Genomic DNA, 14,343 nt, shown 5'->3' with positions numbered 1-14,343 from the left:
TGTGTAAAATCAATAATTTGGGGAAAAAATTATTTGAAACTTAGAAAAAAAAACATGCACTAAATGTGAAAATATGTTATTACATGTAGAGCACATTAGTGAAATTGACATATGACTAATCACATAATTCATTTCATTTCATGCTTGTTTTGCATTTGTGATCCTCTGATTTGTACATTTTTGTGAAGACTACTGTAATGCACATTTATGGAAAATAGTTGTAGAAAATAACTTTTAATAGTTTTTCCCTTTCTGATTACCGAGTTGGCAAAAGGTGAAAAACCTTGTTCACTGCTACCATTAATCTTATTTGCACAAAATTCCAAAAACAATTTTACACATACACACACGCGTTTGAATGTTAATTCAAATGTTTATTTGTTTATTTTATACAAATCCTCATGCTGATCCTGATACAATAAAGATCTACTAGATCTATTTAACGTGAAAAATGGGTGTATGAATAGTGAAGTTGTTTTATGGAATATAAAATGTTTCCCTGAAAATCTGTATTGTTTTTAGGTGTTGCATAGATGGTGAACAGTATTTCCCACCACTGATGGACACATATACAGTATCACATGGGATATACATGGCCGGGGTTTCATTCCCCACCTTGTTTTTTTTCAGTTTAATGGCTTGGTAAACATCATGTGTTTCACTTGGTGTGTTTCTGGTAAATAGCGATGTACTCCTTGACATCATCAGGGGAACCCAGGACAACTGGAGCCCTCTGGTGGATGTTCTCAGGCTGGATATCCAACACGTTCATGGGTCCTGTGGTGGCCATTCCTCCAGCCTGCTCCATGATGAAGGCCATGGGGTTGCACTCATAAAGCAGCCTCAGCTAAAAGAAAATTAGACAAAATCAGGATCACAGTTCATGCATGTCAGAACAAGGAAGTACCATAGCACACTCAAATCTCTTTACCAGGGTAGATTCAAAGAACAAAACAGTTTGCAGTTCTTTTGGGAACGTAATACAGAACTAAAAACTTTATGGTTCAGATGTGCAAAGCTAATAGTGAGGGGGCTGGAGATGAATACTTATGCAATCAACATTTTTTTTTATAATAAGTGTTTTATATAAATTTAAATGTACCAAATGCTTGTACAAAAAAAAATGTTAAAAAAAAAAAAAAGGAAACAGAAATTGTTATTATAGCAAAGCTTTGTCTAAAAAAAAAAAATCTGAGAATAAATGTGTTTGTTTATAATTCAAAAAAATAAAAAGGCAAAATGATATCTGCCTCTACCTACCATTGACTGAGGTGGATACTTATGCAAATAAAAAATGTTATGTTGAAATAAAAAATATATATTTTATATGTTAGACCTATTTTGTGTGTTAATCAATTTTTTTAAACTTCCAGTGCGTGGGGTTAAATACTTTTGCAAGCCACTTTAAAGCAGCTCAAACAAGTCTCAGATTTTAACCATATATCAGACTTGGTGCTCGTAAGTTCCCTTTAATTATGCTATGATCATTATTGTTGGGAGATTTTCCCACCTTTCCCTTCGGACTCTTGACATTCGCCGGGTACAGGAAGATTCCTCCATAGACCAGCGTCCGGTGCACGTCAGCCACCATGGAGCCCACGTAGCGGCCTCCGTACGGCGCGCTGCCATCCTGCAGACGGAACAGCACGAGCTCATGACTCTCACAAACATCTCCAGGAGTACGGTTTTACATTTCATTACAAAGAGCACAAATTCCAATCTAACATAATTTTTCTCTACTAGATTCAAATAAAGTGATGGTTAGAGACGAGGAGAAAAAACTTAATTCAGTGGTTCAGTATTTTGATTTGTATCGCCACATACAGAATCATTCTTTGTACTTCTTATTTTTTAATTCATATATGTTTGCATTTAATGTTTTAGTCTGTACTTAAAGAATGACCGTTTTACCTCTGGGAATTTCTTCTTCTGTAGGTATTCCGTGACATCTGGGAAAAAATACTGAGCGTATCCCTCATTAAGACTGTAGATTTTTCCTTTCTTTTTAATCCTCACATCACGGTCCACCAGAATGAACTCCCCTATAGCCTAGTCAAGAGGGACCAAAGGGAACCAATGAATCAGACTAGCTGGGAAAAGATTATCGAAACTATTATACTGTAATCTGTAGGAACAGGATCCTTTTCTTGGTAGTCCTGGTAAAGTAAATCATCTGCTAAATGAAGAATGAAGCAGTTTCTTTCTTTCAGTGTGGTGTAAAGAAGCAGAGTTACTGTTACCACCCTGAAGACGAGCATTTTCCATTCATTCTGATGTACGTATATCATCAAATTAATCACATTTTAATATGTTTCATCGTATTTTACAATTTATAGTTATATATGGGGTTGATTTTTTTTCTTTTGAAGGTATTGAAACAGCATTTATTAAGATTGTCTTGTTTCTAAGAAACACAAAGTGTTTATTTGATGTCCTTTGTCTAAAATCTTAGACTAGTGCTGCACACCTAACTGGATAAAAATTGAAATCGCAATATAGACCTGTACAATTATTTAATCACATAATTTATTCCAGACAATACACACATAGTCTGGGATTTTTGTCAATAATTAATACTTTTTAAAATATTGTTTATGTAATAAATAAATAGTGGCAAAACTATCATCTTAATAGGATTAATTGTCAAACTATTTAGATAAGTATATTTAAATACAAAATAATGCATTAAGTAGTTAATTATTACAGGTTTAAATCTTCACTGCAATATGAGACAAAATTATTGCAATTAGATTTTTTGATGAAATCCTGAGTTTACACTGGAGACTCCTTCCATAAATGGCGAAAAAAACATCTCTTAAGGAAGAACTGCACAGTTAAAACTAGATAAACTAGATTATGTGAAAACAATAGAAATAGTAGAAGAAGTGCATTTACAGTCGATAAACCTGGGATTAGCCTTGCTTACAGTTCGACCAATCAGAAAGAAGAACTGAAAAAGTGCTGCATCAAAAATGAAAGATAAAATGAAAGTGTTTATTTTGCATTTCTGTGGGGGATGTGAGCTGTTGTAGGCATTCTTTCTAGGAATTTCATTACTTGTTTAATTTGCTTATTTAAATTATTATTATTATTATTATTATTATTATTATTATTATTATTATTATAAAAAATAATAATAAGGTTCCTGCAGAGTTTTTGAAAGATTTTCAGCTTTTTAAAGAAATTCCAAAAAAGAAATCCTATGCTAAACAAATTTTTTTTCAATAAACTAAACTTTACTAAACTTTTTTCTCTCTAAGACTATAGATATTACAGTTTAAAACATAATTAAAAAAGTGTACAGTGTCACATGGCTGTATGAGGAGACTCACAGGATCCAGCATGAAGCAGTTGACTCCTTGCCCTGTAGACAGGACCAGCATGGTGGCACTGCCATAAAGGGCGTAACCCGCGGCAACAATCTTTCTACCTGGCAGCAAGGCATCCTTCTCAGTCGGCTCACTGTCATTGTCCTAAAACATGCACACATGCACACACAGCTATTATCATAACATTCTACTGACTTTCAGCCCTCCTACGTAGCATCTAGACTATTCTTTGACTATATCTTGGAAATGTCTATATGCTTTTTTCTCCTCCATCATTTTTTTTATGCTTTCCTATTCTTATAAGCCAAGCATCTAGGTTTTGCTAGAAAAGTATAACAGTAATGAGCAGGATGCTTTGCCAAGCCTCCAGCCTTGTTGCATTAACAAGTGGTGTTCAAGTCAAACCAGGACATGTACAGAAGACATCAAGCACCGTGAACGGTGCAAACATTTTAAAGAAAGCTGTCCATCAAGTCCATGAATGATGTTCTCAGGCATGGTGGCTCGGAGCCCACTGCAGTCATTCCCAATCATTCCCATTTAGGGAACGGAACATGTGATTGTTGAATATCTACAGATGACGTGTCACCAACTTGCAAAAGAGATGCATCTGTCTGTGGGAACTGTACACATGATCAATTACCAACACCACTTGGCCATTACAGGAACTCAGCTGGAAGTTATTACCACATTCCCCATACAGTCCTGACTTTGCTTAATGCCACACTTGGATACTAGACCATGTATGAAGCCTTGCTAATTATTTGAATTTCTTGTGATATTCTGAGCGTCCTTGATAGATATTCTGTGTATGAGCTCTGGTTTGGATTTGCCCCTGAAACTACTGTGTGTATTCTGTGTGTGTGTGTGTGTGTGTGTGTGTGGCCTTGGATTGTATTTGAATTCTTGCTTTTACAACCAGATTGAAACTTTGCATGAAAAATCACTCTGTATTATGGTGTTACCAAGACTGTTTATCAGTGGAGTATGAAAGAGTGTATGTAATGACTCAGACTGCAACCGTGAACCTTCTGAAGCACGGGGTGAACCAAGTATACAAACTATGAAAACTGTGCTATGAAAAAAATACCTTTCTGTAAATGGCAAAAATAGTTCCAATAGAAGCCAGACAGTCGATGTTGGAGGAGCCGTCCAGCGGATCGAAGCAGACCACATATTTACCCTGGAAAAGAAGATAAATAACAAGAAATAAATAAGTAAAATAGTGTGATGTGGACATATACAGTAAAGCATTTTTTAAAAACCTGCTCATACTCACTCTTTGATCGGGCTCAATGATGATCGCTTTTTCATCCTCCTCACTGACCAGCACGCAGGACGTGAACGAGGACTTAATCATGTTAACGACCAGATCATTGGACAAGACATCTAGCTTCTTCACCTGGTCCCCTGTTACATTTGTGTTTCCCGCGATTCCATACCTTGTGTGAGAAAGAGAGAGAGAGAGAGAGAGAGAGAGAGAGAGATTAAAGTGGGCACAAATTGTTGCAATCTTGTGGTTTTCTTTCAAAGCAGACTCTGATCTGTTGCACAAGACCCTAAACACTGTCTCGGCTATCAGTATTAGATGTCAACAAGTGGATAATGAAGTGATTAGGTCAGCATTATCAGCTCTGTTATTTGTAGCACCGTGCAAGTAAAGAGCTGATGAAGGATAATGAACACTGAATACGTTCTGTAATCTGAAGCTATGTTAATAATTACATTAGAAAGATAATTAACTGTAAGTTGGTAACAGTAACTCTGCTTCATCAATCGGTCAGTTATTGATTATTTATTTTTAAAAGCATGTTATACTTAATTTAATTTCCTTCATATTAATGCCATCTTACATAGCACATTCATCTTTATAAACACCACATCATTTCATTTTAGTGCTTCATGATATTTACAATGAAATACTATATTTTCTGTCATTGTTTAGAAGCACAATCAATTAAATTGATTTTTGTATTTAATGGCTACTAGCAGTATTGGGGGACATTACTTCTTGAAGTAACTAATTGGATTACTGTCTTTAAAAAGTAATCAGTTACATTACAGCGTTACTTTCTGATAAAAGTAACTAGTTCGAGTACTTTTCCACTGCAGAAAATGAAAACTCCTTTGTGATTCCTCATGCATGTTGTTTTAGTCAAGACCTTTATAATTATTCTACCATCATCACTCAGCAAAGTTTGGCGCATAATCTGTTAACTACTAATACCCCTATCTCACCTACGCGGTTTCGTGCAGTGGCCGTAAGTACAGTTCATCATGATTCACCGCGAGTTTTGGCGCTGTGATTAGGTTTCCATCTTTCCCACGCGTCGGTCCTGGCGGAACCTCGTGGACATTGCAGAACTTTACGGAATGTCTCACAGTGCCTAACACTGCTTCTCATCGCGAGTCAAACCGCATAGGTGACATAGGGGTATAACAGGAGAAATAACAGATGGGGGCGGGTTATCGGGGGCGGGGCTTGTAGGATGACTTTCATATACACATCAACGGAATGATTGCTGTCTGGCTCACGGATTACAAAAATTGGCTAAATAACGGATTAAGTTTTTGAAAATATAACTAAATAGCTAAGTTCTTAAATGGCGGACCTAATGCGTTAGATTGCTAATTACATCAAAAAAGTAATCCTAGTACTCTAACACGTTACTTCGTTGCACCCAACACTGGCTACTAATCTTTAAATCTTAGCTCAAGCATATTTTGCTAAGCTAGCTAATAATTAATCAATTTGAAATATTAACTTATGCATATTTTGCTAAGCTAGCTAACGTTAAGTCCATTTGAAAGCTTAGCTTAAGAACATTCAGCTTGCTAATGGCAAGTCTATTTGAAATCTTAGTTCAAGCATATTTGGCTAAGCTAGCTAATGTTCAATCCATTTGAAATTTTAGCTTCAGCATGTTTGGTTAAGCTAGCTAATATATTTGGTTAAGCTAGCTAATGCTAATGTATAACTGATCACAGGTGGAATGCTATGCAAGTCGAATGCAGTAGCAAGTAAACATGACTAAGTAGTTTTAAAATACTTTTTTGTTTTGAGAAAATTATCCATTTAACAAGCTTAAAAATATTAATTGCAAATGTTGACTTTTTATCCACAATGAAAGATGTTGCAGCTTTAGACCGACTTTGCTTTTTGTTGTTGTTTTTTTTCTCGATCTGATGGATATTGCAGTACATTTAAAGTTTTACAAAGACTGCATTATCTGTACCTGAGTTTACAAATCTCATCACACAATAGAAGGTTACAATAAGAAAGTCAGAAAGTGGGAAGAATGTATGCAGAGAAATATGAGCAATGAGCATCCTGCTACATGTCTAAAAATGGTAGATTTTTTGTAAACAAAAAAAATCTACTGCAGAAACAAACAAATAAATAAATAAATCCGATCCGCATCAGATATACAGTACATAAGCTAATGTGTGTTTATAAAACAATAATGTGTATATAAAACAATATATACACTACTCTGCAGGACTGCATGCGCTTTTTATGAGATAAAAGGTGAAGCTTGAATGTGTTAATCAATAACAGTATTTGGCAAAGAGAAGTGCAGTCAGAAAACATCCTCAACACTAATAACATTACACGGCCCGTGAACTGGTTAACAGTCATACTGTATGTTCATTTCTGTCCATTTACTTGCTATAATAAGCTTATTGTATAACCTGAATGTATAATCATGTTGTATTAATACCAGTCTTATACATGATTGATTCAGGTGCTTCGGTCTATGTAATATTATAATGAAAAATAAAAAAGATAACAATTTATTACTTTATATTTGAATGCTAATGAAGATTGTTTTGATATGTCTGTTATTTGTGTATTACATGTTAAGTTTAGTGAGATATCACTCTCTGCTATTACACTGACATCCAAGTACGAATCAAAAGTTTGAATACACTTTCTAATTATTATTATTATTATTATTACTATTATTATTATTATTATTATTATTTTGCTTATTAATTTATTTCTAAATTCTAGAGAAGTTCATTTAGAGTTACCAGCCTCAAGAATCTCCAATTTACAAACATCAGCTCGGATTAGAGCCATTATGAAGGGTTTACAGAGCATCATTAGCAGACGATGTGCTAAATAATAACCAATTTTTAACCAACAATCATTTTTTTTTATATCAACAAAATAGTTTTGATCGGTTCCTAATTCCTAAAGCATCTCACAAAACATTGCACTATGCACAGTCCCTCCCTCACCAGCTTGTCTCTATTATTATTATTATTATTGTCTATATTATTATTGCCCTGAAGTTACTAGGACGAAACAAAATCAAAACAAACAAAAAAATCTTGACATGTTATTGAGAAACCGAAAACCCACAACGTGACTCTCTCTACACCCATGGTAAAAACCTCACTAACTCGTACTGGAGACTTTTTCAATAGATGTTAAATAAATATCTATTTATTCTGTTTGCTCGATTTAGATTACGTGGTGCATCTATTATGCAAGTCCACATGATCTTGCAGCTAATCTACAGTTAAGGCCTCTGTTACAGAAGATAAATCAGCACCTCCTGATAGCACTGTGGTCCTGTACTGTTTCCCTTTTATTAAAAACAAAAATAAAATAAAATCCATGCACCTGAATGTTTTCAGGTTTCACCAGAACTACCTTGTAAAACTTACAGGTTTGCAATTCCTGCTTTCCTGACTGCAGAAGAAATGGCTTTGATGGCCGTGCACATGGAGTTGAGAAGCGTCGTCAGCTCTCCGGTCGCTTTGGCTTTCCGTCCTTCCTCCAGGACGAACCTGGTCAGGGTGATCACGTTGGTATCGAAGGCTCCTCTGTCTGACATTGTGAGTCGAGCTACTGTACAGTATGTGCAGGTTCAGGTAGACAGAACGGCTGAATGCGAGCCTGGTGCAAGAGTTAGAGGGGCCTTTAAGGGGGGTGTGTGGGCAGGTAAACCAATCAGACGAGGGATTTACACACATCTGGTTAGGCAAGATATTGGTCTGATCAAAGTTCAGCGACTGTAGCACTAGCAGCACATTTTAATCAGTTAAGTATTGTTATGGTAATATACACACTATATTCAGCTAAAAATTAGATGACCACAATTATGAACCATTTTAGAGGCCACACTAAAATAATAAATAGAAAATATACAGGAAACACTGAGATGTGTGTGGATGTTCGTGCATTTCTGAAGCTTCCAAAAACAAAATAAGATTAAAAGGTTAAAGTTCACAGAGAGCAACCTTGCACGTCACTCAGTGTCTCTAGGACTGGGTCTGCAGTCAATGAGATAAAAGCTTTATTTGTTTAAAGTGGTTTTGTTTGTGCATTTGAAATGTGACTGACGCAAATGTATGGGTGACCACAGTGATCACAAAGCCCTAATCTAAATCTAATCATACATAGAAAGTGCAGTGCGTCTGTTTGTGAGTATTCATGAAAAAGTACACATTTTTGTACTTTGCAAAAATCTAACTAAAGCCTCTAAGGTATGAATCAGCATGGGATGGCATTTTACTGGGCTGATGAGGTTTTCAAACTGGGTGTGTTTACTGTACATGGACCGTAATGTTTCTTAAATAATGCAGCCAGGATAAAAATTAAAAAAAAGCTTATTTTAAAAGGTTATATATTTAAACTTCCTTTCTTTACTGGTTTAAGCAATGCACTCCACATATACAGTATAGAGCCACTAGTACTAAATACTAAGGATAAAGAGTTTGTAGAAATAGTTAAAAGGTTAAAGCTTAAGATAATCTGATCAGCTTTAATGTAATCAGTGATGTTATTATTTCAGGTTAAAGCCCATGTACATGTCTGTCTGTCTTTCTGCATGGGAGAACTTTCTGTCTAACTTATTAATACAAAGAATTCTTTTTTTTTTTGTAAGGTTGAGTATCTTATGCCTTACTTTTTGAAGTCATCAGCCAAATACTGTACACTTCCTGTTCGGTAATCGGAGAGTGAATGTCATGAACGGGGTGTAATGGCTGGTGTTGATCGCCGTGGGCGGAAGGAGCAGGCATAAAGCAGAGGGGTTGTGTAACCAAAAAAAAGAGTCTTTTAATGATGGTAAACACAAAAGTATAAATAAAGACACAAAAACAAAAGAACAACCAAACTCAAACAATACTTAACTTTGTGCTAACAAGGACTCTGTGGCAGGACACAGGCTGAAGCACGAATAACACACATCCTGTGGCGTAACACAGGCAGAAGGACGAACACACATCCTGTGGCGTAACACAGGCAGAAGGACGAACACACATCCTGTGGCGTAACACAGGCAGAAGGACGAAAACACATCCTGTGGCGTAACACAGGCAGAAGGACGAAACATGGAAAAGAACACACAAACTACGCGTGGAGCTGAAACTGGACACAACAAGACAAGACACGTAGAGACTAGGGGGGACACGTAGAGACTAGGGGGGACACGTAGAGACTAGAGACAAGACTAGGGCTAAAGACATGGCAATCAGCTAGGCACTCCCAGGCTAGGCTAGGCAAGGCGAGGCGGCACTCCCAGGCTAGGCTAGGCGAGGCGAGGCGGCACTCCCAGGCTAGGCTAGGCGGCACTCCCAGGCTAGGCTAGGCGAGGCGAGGCGGCACTCCCAGGCTAGGCTAGGCGAGGCGAGGCGGCACTCCCAGGCTAGGCTAGGCGAGGCGAGGGCACTCCCAGGCTAGGCGAGGCGAGGCGGCACTCTAAGGCACTTGAGGCGGCACTCCCAGGCTAGGCTAGGCGAGGCGAGGCGGCACTCCCAGGCTGGGCTAGGCGAGGCGGGACTCCCAGGCTAGTCGAGGCGAGGCGGCACTCCCAGACTAGGCGAGGCGGCACTCGGGGCGGCACTCCCAGGCTAGGCGAGGCGAGGCGGCACTCCCAGGCTAGGCGGGGCGAAGCGGCACTCGCAGGCAAGGCGAGGCAAGGCGGCACTCCCAGGCTAGGAGAGGCGAGGGCCACTCCCAGGCTAGGCGAGGCGGCACTCCCAGGCTAGGCGAGGCGAGGCGGCACTCCCAGGCTAGGCGAGGCGGCACTCCCGGGCTAGTCGAGGCGGCACTCCCGGGCTAGGCGAGGCGGCACTCGAGGTGGCACTCCCAGGCTAGGGGAGGCGAGGCGGCACTCCCAGGCTAGGCGAGGCGAGGCGACACTCCCAGGCTAGGGGAGGCGAGGCGGCACTCCCAGGCTAGGCGAGGCGAGGCGACACTCCCAGGCTAGGCGAGGCGAGGCGGCACTCCCAGGCTAGGCGAGGCGAGGCGGCACTCCCAGGCTAGGCGAGGCGGCACTCCCAGACTAGGCGAGGCGGCACTCGAGGCGGCACTCCCAGGCTAGGCGAGGCGAGGCGGCACTCCCAGGCGAGGCGAGGCGGCACTCCCACGCTAGGCGAGGCGGCACTCCCACGCTAGGCGAGGCGGCACTCCCACGCTAGGCGAGGCGAGGCGGCACTCCCAGGCTGGGCAAGGCGAGGCGGCATTCCCAGGCTAGGCGAAGTGAGGCGGCACTCCCAGGCTAGGCGAAGTGAGGCGGCACTCCCAGGCTAGGCGAAGCGGCACTCCCAGGCGAGGCGAGGCTGCACTCCTAGGCGAGGCGAGGCTGCACTCCCAGGCGAGGCGAGGCGAGGCGGCACTCCCAGGCTAGGCGAGGCGAGGCGGCACTCCCAGGCTAGGCTAGGCGGCACTCCCAGGCTAGGCGAGGCGGCACTCCCAGGCTAGGCTAGGCGAGGCGGCACTCCCAGGCTAGGCGAGGCGAGGCGGCACTCCCAGGCTAGGCTAGGCGAGGCGAGGCGGCACTCCCAGGCTAGGCGAGGCGGCACTCGAGGCGGCACTCCCAGGCTAGGCGGGGCGAAGCGGCACTCGCAGGCAAGGCGAGGCAAGGCGGCACTCCCAGGCTAGGAGAGGCGAGGGGCACTCCCAGGCTAGGCGAGGCGGCAATCCCAGGCTAGGCGAGGCGAGGCGGCACTCCCAGGCTAGGCGAGGCGGCACGCCCGGGCGCGTCGAGGCGGCACTCCCGGGCTAGGCGAGGCGGCACTCGAGGTGGCACTCCCAGGCTAGGGGAGGCGAGGCGGCACTCCCAGGCTAGGCTAGGCGAGGCGAGGCGGCACTCCCAGGCTAGGCGAGGCGGCACTCCCACGCTAGGCGAGGCGGCACTCCCACGCGAGGCGAGGCGGCACTCCCACGCTAGGCGAGGCGGCACTCCCACGCGAGGCGAGGCGGCACTCCCAGGCTAGGCGAGGCGGCAATCCCAGGCGAGGCGAGGCGGCACTCCCGGGCTAGTCGAGGCGGCACTCCCAGGCTAGGCGAGGCGGCACTCGAGGTGGCACTCCCAGGCTAGGCGAGGCGAGGCGGCACTCCCAGGCGAGGCGAGGCGGCACTCCCAGGCTAGGCGAGGCGAGGCGACACTCCCAGGCTAGGCGAGGCGAGGCGGCACTCCCAGGCTAGGCGAGGCGGCACTCCCAGGCTAGGCGAGGCGGACTCGAGGCGGCACTCCCAGGCTAGGCGAGGCGAGGCGGCACTCCCAGGCTAGGCGAGGAGAGGCGGCACTCCCAGGCTAGGCTAGGCGGCACTCCCAGGCTAGGCTAGGCGGCACTCCCAGGCTAGGCTAGGCGAGGCGGCACTCCCAGGCTAGGCTAGGCGAGGCGAGGCGGCACTCCCAGGCTAGGCGAGGCGGCACTCCCAGGCTAGGCGAAGCGAGGCGGCACTCCCAGGCTAGGCGAAGCGGCACTCCCAGGCGAGGCGAGGCGGCACTCCCAGGCGAGGCGAGGCGGCACTCCCGGGCTAGTCGAGGCGGCACTCCCAGGCTAGGCGAGGCGGCACTCGAGGCGGCACTCCCAGGCTAGGCGAGGCGAGGCGGCACTCCCAGGCGAGGCGAGGCGGCACTCCCAGGCTAAGCCAGGCGAGGCGGCACTCCCAGGCCAAGCCAGGCGAGGCGGCACTCCCAGGCTAGGCGAGGCGGCACTCCCAGACTAGGCGAGGCGGCACTCGAGGCGGCACTCCCAGGCTAGGCGAGGCGGCACTCCCAGGCTAGGCGTGGCGAGGCGGCACTCCCAGGCTAGGCGAGGCGAGGCGGCACTCCCAGGCTAGGCGAGGAGAGGCGGCACTCCCAGGCTAGGCTAGGCGGCACTCTCAGGCGAGGCGAGGCGGCACTCCCGGGCTAGTCGAGGCGGCACTCCCAGGCTAGGCGAGGCGGCACTCGAGGCGGCACTCCCAGGCGAGGCGGCACTAAAAGGCGAGGCGAGGCGGCACTAAGAGGCGAGGCGAGGCGGCACTAAGAGGCGAGGCGAGGCGGCACTCCCACGCTAGGCGAGGCGGCACTCCCAGGCTAGGCGAGGCGACACTCCCAGGCTAGGCGAGGCGAGGCGGCACTCCCAGGCTAGGCGAGGCGGCACTCTAAGGCACTCGAGGCGGCACTCCCAGGCTAGGCGAGGCGAGGCGGCACTCCCAGGCAAAGCGAGGTGAGGCGGCACTCCCAGGCTAGGCGAGGCGGCACTCTAAGGCTAAGCTAGGCGGCACTAAAAAAGCTAGGCGGCACTCCAAAGCTAGGAGAGGCGGCACTCTAAGGCTCGACGCACTGGGACACTAGGGAGGCAGAAAACACTGAACAGCTAGAGACACAAAGGGGCTATGGCTAGAAGCATGTTAGTTAGCTCAACAAAGATTTTAGCTTAACACACTCCTAGCCAAACACACACCTAGCTACTTACCTGACTCTAGCTAAACACATAAGAACACAGAAGGACGAAAACCACAGTACTTACATACACTTAGGACAGGACTTAGAATCAGCTCCACTAACACAAACACACAGAACATACACAGAAACATTGCCAATATGAGAGCCCAAGTCAACACAACTTAAATCAAAATATAACCTAAACAAAGAACAAGACAAACCAAAACAAAATGCCCACACAAATGACAGTGGTTAAACCCAAAAATGCTCGACCCAGCATTAGCTAAACAGCTATTAGCTAAATAGCTATACAGCTATTTATAGTTAGATTAATGGCTACCTCGGCTCAGGTGTGCACTCGCATCACCTAACCGAGGTGCCTTCTGGGAAACTGAGTCAGCCAACAAAAACTACAACTAAAAAACAGCGACCTCTGGTGGTGGACCCTTACAGTGAATCACAGATGAGAAATTGAAAAAGTAGTCGGATAACGATGAAGTTTTGTCTTAAAACGACTACAATGCGTTAAAAATCACTTATACCACTTCAGCACTGTTATTTCAGCGGTGAAAATATGAACTTATCCCAGTAAAAATATTCAATTTAGCTGTTCTAATTAATATCTATTGGTGCAGGTGTTTGTTTACATTGAGCCACTAGCGCATTGGAAGATTATTTTAAATTAGATTATGAAATCTGGCACGTAACTGTTGATAACATTGTTTTTACTCAACATTTTGATTTCATGGTGCAGGTTAAATTTCAGGCAGATATCCAAGTCCTGCAAAAGTCTTATTAAATTCTGTCCAGCGGTCGATTTAAGACACGCCCACAGTTTGACGCATGTGCAGTACGCCGTCAAAACTTGCGGCTTATAATTATTTGTTGGCTGACTCATAACTGCTCATAACTTCACTTCTACTCAATAAGTTTTGATTTCATTTGAACAGGTTTACCTTCATGCAAATACTGAAGTACTGGCAAATTTTTATTCAATTCTGTTCAGCCAGTTAAGCGTGATGCTTTAACACAATCTGGCTGGACAGACAAACTTGCAGACAGACAAAATTTTTCATTTTTTCTTTTTCGGGTCCTCCAATGTATGAAACTTAAAGATATCATTGAAAGAGTGAGCTCTGTCCAATGTACAGACAAAACCTTTTTTTTATTTATATACAGTAGATCATGCATGCATGTGTGTTTTTAGACTCACCTGTACATCAAGCAATGATTATTCTTCTTCTTCTTCTTTTAATTCATCTTAAAACTTTTTGGGGAATTTGGACACTTAAACTTAACACTTATCCTTTATTTTTATTTATTTATTTTTTTGCTCT

The 14,343-nt window shown here is 43.9% G+C and overlaps 1 protein-coding gene across 1 annotated transcript; it reads right to left on the bottom strand.

The window, feature by feature from the left end:
- Positions 1-366: 366 nt before the first annotated feature.
- On the bottom strand, positions 367-8,247 carry LOC128509845 (fructose-1,6-bisphosphatase 1-like). Its single transcript, XM_053481703.1, has 7 exons — positions 8,007-8,247; positions 4,609-4,771; positions 4,420-4,512; positions 3,333-3,473; positions 1,912-2,049; positions 1,511-1,630; positions 367-847 (listed from the first exon to the last, which is right to left on the bottom strand). The coding sequence occupies exons 1-7, from the start codon at positions 8,174-8,176 to the stop codon at positions 659-661; spliced, it is 1,014 nt and encodes a 337-aa protein (XP_053337678.1). The 5' UTR covers positions 8,177-8,247; the 3' UTR covers positions 367-658.
- Positions 8,248-14,343: the final 6,096 nt, after the last annotated feature.

Source organism: Clarias gariepinus, chromosome 21, assembly GCF_024256425.1.
Source record: "Clarias gariepinus isolate MV-2021 ecotype Netherlands chromosome 21, CGAR_prim_01v2, whole genome shotgun sequence".
Classification (NCBI taxonomy): domain Eukaryota; kingdom Metazoa; phylum Chordata; class Actinopteri; order Siluriformes; family Clariidae; genus Clarias; species Clarias gariepinus.
The sequence above is the reverse complement of the archived record's forward strand: the minus strand, read 5'-3'. Positions and strand labels throughout refer to the sequence as shown.